This window comes from Ostrea edulis, chromosome 2, assembly GCF_947568905.1.
Source record: "Ostrea edulis chromosome 2, xbOstEdul1.1, whole genome shotgun sequence".
Taxonomy (NCBI): Eukaryota; Metazoa; Mollusca; class Bivalvia; order Ostreida; family Ostreidae; genus Ostrea; species Ostrea edulis.
The window spans coordinates 56,442,766-56,450,393 of record NC_079165.1 but is presented as its reverse complement, the minus strand read 5'-3'; the positions used below and the strand labels follow the sequence as shown (position 1 = coordinate 56,450,393).

At 33.8% G+C, this 7,628-nt stretch overlaps 1 protein-coding gene across 6 annotated transcripts in view; it reads left to right on the top strand.

The window, feature by feature from the left end:
- Window positions 1–6,766, top strand: part of LOC125681264 (zinc finger matrin-type protein 2-like) — an 11,873-nt gene extending 5,107 nt beyond the window's left edge. The window contains exons 3-7 of one of the 6 annotated variants that reach the window (XR_008800070.1): window positions 289–359; window positions 572–645; window positions 3,121–3,266; window positions 5,743–5,846; window positions 5,968–6,205. Coding sequence is in view for 3 of the 6 variants with exons in the window: in XM_048921282.2 (XP_048777239.1) it covers window positions 289–359; window positions 512–645; window positions 3,121–3,266; window positions 5,968–6,102 (486 nt within the window). In the remaining 3 variants the exon portion in view is untranslated. Of the gene's footprint in view, window positions 1–288; window positions 360–511; window positions 646–3,120; window positions 3,267–5,742 lie in introns of all 6 variants that reach the window. The other 5 variants (XR_007372193.2, XR_007372194.2, XM_048921283.2 and 2 more) reach the window with 5 other exon arrangements.
- Window positions 6,767–7,628: the final 862 nt, after the last annotated feature.

Here is a 7,628-nt window from a genome sequence, read left to right as displayed (position 1 = left end):
TGACTTTAAACGAGATTTCTTCAATTATGAGTACATGTATATCCTTTATTTGGTGTTCCATACAGAGAGGCAAAATATTTTTCATGACATATTAAAACATGTACTACAGTTGAACTTCGGTATTTCGAATACCATGGATATGTCGAAGTCCTTTGGAAGTCCCAAGCACTTATTCTTTGAGTATTTTACCCTCAATATCTCAAATCCTCAGATATATCAAAGTTTATTCTTGGCCCCATCAAGTTGGAGATAACGAGGTCTGACTGTATTTTGTTTTCGTGTATGTAGGTTGATTTGGATTCCAAACTAGGAAAGTCACAAGTCATAACAAAAACAACTCCTGCCTCTCAACAAGGGGGGTAAGTTACATCAAATCTATGTCTTCAGTTCCGCAATTAAAAAAACAGGTCAAATTAATGAAACATGAAAATAACAAGTCAGTTTAACATGTATATAGTATGATTTGTCCTTGTAGTTTTTCTGCTTTCAAGCATTCTCTTCTCATCTGTAGGTATTACTGCAATGTCTGTGATTGTGTTGTCAAAGATTCTATCAATTTTCTCATCTGTAGGTATTACTGCAATGTCTGTGATTGTGTTGTCAAAGATTCTATCAATTTTCTGGATCACATTAATGGTAAAAAACGTAAGTATTAATTCTCATAGAGTACCTACTGATTTCATGTGATGTTGAATAGTTAAAGGGACTGGTTCACGTTTTTTGAATTTTTTTTTTATATTTTTGATGTTAAATATTAACCCATTTATATGTTGACAGCCAAAATTTTGACCTGAGTGCAAGGATAAGAGGAATATTTTATCTTAACTCTGTGGTATGTAAACAAAGACTCACGTCTTTTTATGTTTACAAACAAACCAGTGAAATGTTAATTTTGTCATTTAAACCGTCTTAATTTTGCACAGTCACAAATTTAACCTTTAGATGATACATTTTACTTAAAGAATACTTGAATGTGATAGATGTGATAAACTTAGATTGATATCCATTTCTTTTGGAAATTTCGTAAACAATAACATTCCGCAATCTTTGTTTACAAAACCAATAATAAACTCTCTAAAATGAGCTTCTGTGATAATGTATAATCTTAATATTTTTGTGAGCTATTTTAAACACATTAGACAGTAGATTTTGATCATTAAAAGTGAAAAACAAAATTTGTCGAAAAATTGTGAGTCAGTCCCTTTAATGAAATGATATAAAAGATTGCAGGTTCATCAGTAATAAGCTTGCTTTGTCTTGCTTAACGTAGCTCCATCCTCCTGTGACGTCATAAGATTTTGCAAAATCATTGATTTATTTATGACATAGGAACATACAATGTTCATTGTAAAAAATCTTGTTAATTACATAAAATAAACTTAAAGAATTAAAACAGATCACCAACACAGTGAGAATGCAGGATACGTACACACTTTATTGGTTGACCGGTTTCGACCAGAGGGCGGTCGTCATCAGAGCAAAATTATAAGAATTGTCTCTACTAAATTTATTAGTTTTAACTGTAATAAACTGAAATAAATAAACATTTTAAACTTTTATCAGATAATAATGCGAGTATGGAGTTACCTTAATTGTTTTGTGCACAGACACCAATCTTGTACCCTTACTGTATGGAGCGCCAAATTAACATAAACTCAAATAATTGAAGATATCTTCAATTATTTGAAGATATCATCAATTCGTTTGATGCGCGCAACAATTGAATTAAAGATCTCTTCAAATAATTAATGATATCCTCAATTCTGAATTATAGCACGCATTAATTGAATTGATGATAGCATTAATTCTTCAGCTGAATTGATGCGCGCTTTAATTGAATTAATGATCTCTTCAAATGAATTAATGATATCAACAATTGAATTGATGCGCGCTACAATTCAATTGAAGAGAGCAATAATTGATATAATGCGCGCATTAAATCAATTGATGACAGCAATAATTGAATTCATGCGCGCATTAATTCATTCGATGAGAGCAATAATTGATTTAATGCGTGCATTAATTCAATTATTGCTCTCTTCAATTGAATTAATGATATCTTTAATTCATTTGAAGAGAGCAATAATTCTTTTAGAGAGAGCAACTATATAATTAAAGATATCTTCAATTCAACATATCCACAATTGAATTAATGATCTCTTTAATTGAATTGTTGCTCTCTTTAAAAGAACTGATGCGCGCATTAATTCCTTATACAAAAGCACTGTAAATGAATTAAAGATATCTTCAATTGAATTAAAGAGATCATCAAATTATTTATACCGAGCTCTAAATTAATTATTGCGAGCAATATTTCTACTAAATTGATGCTCTCATCAAATGAATTGAAGAGAGCAATAATTGAATTAATGCGCGCATCAAATCTATTATTGCTCTCATTAATTGAATTAATGCGCGCATCAATTGAATTGAAGAGAGCAATAATTGAATTAATGCGCGCATTAAATCAATTATTGCTCTCATTAATTCAATTGATGCACGCATTAATTCAATTAATGAGAGCAATAATTGAATTGAAGTGCGCATTAATTCATTTGATGAGAGCAATAATTGATTTAATGGGCGCATTAATTCAATTAAAGAGAGCAATAATAGAATTGATGATATCTTCAAATAATTGAAGATATCTTCAATTATTTGAGTTTATGTTAATTTGGCGCTCCATATTACTGGTCACGGTAGCTCAGCTAGTGGTTAGAGCATTCATTTCACTCATGCCATGGCTGTGTCAAACCTAATACATATAGTATATATCATCATCAACCAGTTTTGATTATACCGGTTGATGATGATGACTAACCTTCTCCAATGCTCAGCATATAGATGACCTTAAATAGGGAGGTCCCTTATTGTGGCAGGCATTGGCACGTTATAGATGCCTCATTGCTATGGCCCTGAACACCAAGAACAGGTCTAAATTTGTCGAACTTTACTTACAGGTAGTAAAAAAAATCTCAGTATGAGTGAACATTTATGAATGGATGTAAAACAAATGTACCCCTCCCCAAATTTCTGCTGGTGGTTATTGGCCATAGTCTGGTTTCTATATTTTGGTTTCCTTGATCTTCTTTTTTGAAAAATTTAAATTGTCTTGAACAGATCAAAGAAATTTGGGGATGTCCATGAAAATTGAGAGATCATCATTAGATCAAGTAAAGAAGAGGTTTGAAATAAACAAAAAGAAAATGGAAGAGAAAAAGAAAGAGTACGACTTTGAGGAAAGATTAAAGGAGTTAAAAGAAGAGGTAGGACATTGTTTTGATATTATCTTACTGGTAATTTTAGGTCACCTGGGTCACTCAGGTGGCCCATGGCTATTGGTCTGTGTCTGTCATCATGCACTGTGCGTTAACAATTGAACATCTTTAACTCCTTGATATCTACCCTTCCAATTCTTATCAAATTTCGTATGAAGCATCTTTGGAACAAGAGGGACATAAATTGTATATTCCAGGAGTCTTGTCCCAATGGGAAGTATGGGCTAAAACTTCCAAAAATTTTCAAATTTTCAAAAACCTTCATCTCTACAATTTCACATTGGTAAGGAAAAATGCATGCATAGTCATGTAGAGCAGGAAGGCTTCTAATAAAAATTTTAATTTCATGATCTTTGGAGTAGAAGTTCTGACTCCAGGTCAAGGCCAAACTTGGTATATAGTTTTTTAGCTCACCTGAGCTGAAAGCTCAAGTGAGCTATTCTAATCGCCTGTTGTCCGTCTGTCTGTAAACTTTTTACATCTTTGACTTCTTCTCCAGAACCACTGGGCCAATTTCAACCAAACTTGGCCAAAAGCATCGTTGGGTGAAGGGCTTTCAAGTTTGTTCAAATGAAGGGCCATGTCCCTTTCAAAGGGGAGATAATCACAAAAATGTAAAATTAGGGTGGGGTCATTTAAAAATCTTCTCAAGAACCACTGAGCCAGAAAAGCTGATATTTACAAGAAAGCTTCCTAACATTGTGCAGATCTTCTTAAGGACCAATGAGCCAGAAAAGCTGAGATTTACATGAAAGCTTTCTGACATAATGCAGATTCAAATTTGTTAAAATCATGGCCCCCGGGGGTACGATGGGGCCACAATAGGGGATCAAAGTTTTGCATATAAATATATAGGAAAAATCTTTAAAAATCTTCTTCTTAAGAACCACTGAGCCAGAAAAGCTGAGATTTACATGAAGGCTTCCTGACATAATGCAGATTCAAGTTTGTTAAAATCATGGCCCCTTGGGTTGGATGGGACCACAATAGAGGATCAAAGTTTTACATACAAATATATAGGGAAAATCTTTTTCTCAAGAACCACGGAGACAGAAAAGCTGATATTTACATGAAAGCTTTCTGACATAGTGTAGATTCAAGTTTGTTCAATTCATGCCTCAGGTGACCGATAAGGCCTGTGGGCCTCGTTACATTCAGATTTTGATCCTTTAAAAAATCATTCATCTCTACAACAGCTTCTTGTTGGGGCTTGCTGATCACAACAATGCACATGGGTGTGTTCAGAGTACTACCATTGGTTGACAAAAGTTACCATCAGCAAAAATTTTTATCATTAGTACAGTATTACGACAGTGGGTGGTACCAATGTTTGCCAATAAAATTTACCGATGGTAAACATTTCTGCAGGCAAATTAGAGTTCTGTTAGCAGTGGTAATTTTATTTATGACATAATTAAAATGGGGGCATCATGTACTGGCTGAAAGCTAACAGATTTTGTATCACAGCTTTTCCCTTTAAATCTTCGTAGGCATCAACAGAAGATAATTTTAGACTTATTGCATCAATCAAGTCCAAGGACAGACGGAAATGAGTTTTAAAGATATCAAATGTATATGATGGTCACTCAGTACTCTAATCATTTCATGTGATGATCTACTAATGTTTTGCTAGAGAAAATACATATTTGCTAGTTAAGGGTACTCCGTGCCCCATTTATGGACCAAAAACTCTTGTCTATCGAAGACGGAGAAAATAATCTGCAGGAGAAAGTAATTAACAGTACTTAAGAGGCTGTCTATGATAAAAAACACATTTCTAAATGCATCTTCTTGCACATAGATAAGAATATATCTTTCTTTGACATATCGTGCTAACTGATCAGCCAGTGGTATACCAATGGTGCCATGGTTTAATTTCTCACCATTTGTAACTGAAACTCTGTCAGACTACACAGGGATCCAATGGTACCATTGGCAAATTTGTAATGAACTCTGAATGCACCCAATATGTTGAATTCAGAAATACTGTTTGATGGCTATAGTGAAAGCATATACATATTGTGGGTGTGTTGAATTTCTCTGTGCTTTTTTCAATATTTCTTCATTTAGGGCATATATGTTTATTTAAGATTTAATTACAGTATCTGTGATTTATAAAAAGATTTAAAATGCAGTATGTAATTGTACGATCCTATTAAATTTACAATGAAATGACCGTTTCCATTTTCAATGACCAATGTAGCATGCAAGAATTGCAGTCATTGAAAGCAAGTTTTTATAACTTGCCTGTATGGTCAAGTGCTACTAGAGTTAAACGCCACATAGAGGCAGATTTTAAGGGTATCCATATTGTAGTGAACTTCTCTTTGCTTTATTAGGACAGTTATGTTTATTTAAGAGTTACATGCAATCTCTGTACTTTATAGAATATTTCAATTCTATGATTCTCTTAAATAATATACGTGATATGGAAATTCCCTTTTCCATTCTCATGACTGTGTAGCATGCAACAGCGTGGCAAGAATTCCATCATCGTCAAAAACTCGCTTAGATGGTGGACCAGTCCAGCACACTGGTCACATGCTGCTAGACTTGGTGCTACAGGTCGTGAGTTTAACCATGGGCAGAAGTCAATATGCATTTATGGAGTAAATTTCTGTGCTTTGTGTGTGTGTGTACGAAATCCAATGTCATATCTATTTAATGATACTACATGTATATTCAACAGGAGGAAAAACAGAAAGCATACAAAAAAGAGAAAAGGAAAGAGCGAAAACGTAAAGCTGACCCGGACTCTTCTGATGGTCCATCAGATATGGCAGCAGTCATGGGGTTTTCAGGATTTGGGACTTCCAAAAAGTGACACAGAATTAAATGTTTACACTGTTCAATAGACTCTTGTCACCACAATAGAGATGGATTTACAACTTTATAACAGACATTCACACACGGATGTTAATTAAAAACTTTTCATTTTGTTAAATTATACATTTAAAAAAACTATCTTAAGGAGGTACTCTACATTGTCATAATGGCTGACTTCCTTCTAAAACATGGTGGAAAATATGAATATCAGCAATATTTGTCAATTCATTTTAAAAATTCATACCTAGCTGAATAGCTCAGTAGGTTAGCATGTCATCTGCTGAACTGTAGATCGCGTGTTCAAGTCCAGCAGGGTTTTTTTTTTATTTTTCTCAGATTGCTTTCAACTAAAACTGTATTTTTTGACTAAATAAAGTAAATTTGAAAATTTTCAATTTCAAAATATTGTACATATTTTCCACTTTTCATCCATATGAAATTTCCCTGGTGTAGCATAGCTCCTTAAGTATAGTTCATATTCAAATCATCATTTAAGTGTTTTACATTTGATCCATTAATTTAGCAAGGATTTGTGCATTTTTAATCCCCTCTCCCTTCAAATCTGTTAATATTGCATTGGTTTTTTTTTTATTTTCAATTTGTTTGTAAATACTGTGAAAGTAAAGTTTTTGTAAGATAATAAACAATTCAAGGTTTTAAAAGTTGGAGGTTTTTACAAATATGCATCACCATGTAGGAAAACAGTTGTGATGTGAAGGATTAATTTGAAGGGTCAGAATCCCTCCTGTTCATGTTTATACACCCGTCTTTAGACAAAACGTATCATGGTACAGCGATGTCTGTATGTACGTCCGTTCGAGGTTTTGTGTTTCCAAGTCCTTTGATCTTGAAAATCAATAGGCATCTTCCTCTCATCAGGGTGATCAAATGTACCAAATTGTAAAATCCTGGAGCTTGCAGTTCGGTCTGTATCCTGCCCACACGGTCCGGACAGACGGACGACTCCATAACATATTACACCTCATTATGAGAATTTTATGCAACGCGTAATCTGATTGGTTGAGACAGTCATGTGTCAGGGATGACAAAACTTCATACCTCCCTCTTAAACATCATATCTCGCCATCATATTTAACCCATTGAGCAGCCTCGAGTATTTTCCATGAATTTAACGTCAACGTAGACAAAGTTTATTGTGACGTCACAATAAGTCCAAGTCATTGTACTTTCATAGTCCGTAAGGCACAAAATATGCATGTCTCTGATACACAGTTAAATTGCCTGGTTTTGGTTGATACAAAACAAGCAAGTAAATCAGCATTCAAGGAGAATGGAACTACAAAAAACTGGTTATCATATCACTGTATTTCATTGTTTTGTACCTTTTAATATGTTGACGGTGCAATGTTACTGTGAGGGCAATCTCAGCTATGTACAATGTATAGACGAGCTGACTCCAATTTCAAATACATTTTTTTCAATTTCAAATACATTTTTGTAGTCTTGCTTTGTTTCGGTATAATAAACAATTTATTGCATGAATGTTCGGGAGATGTGAAGATT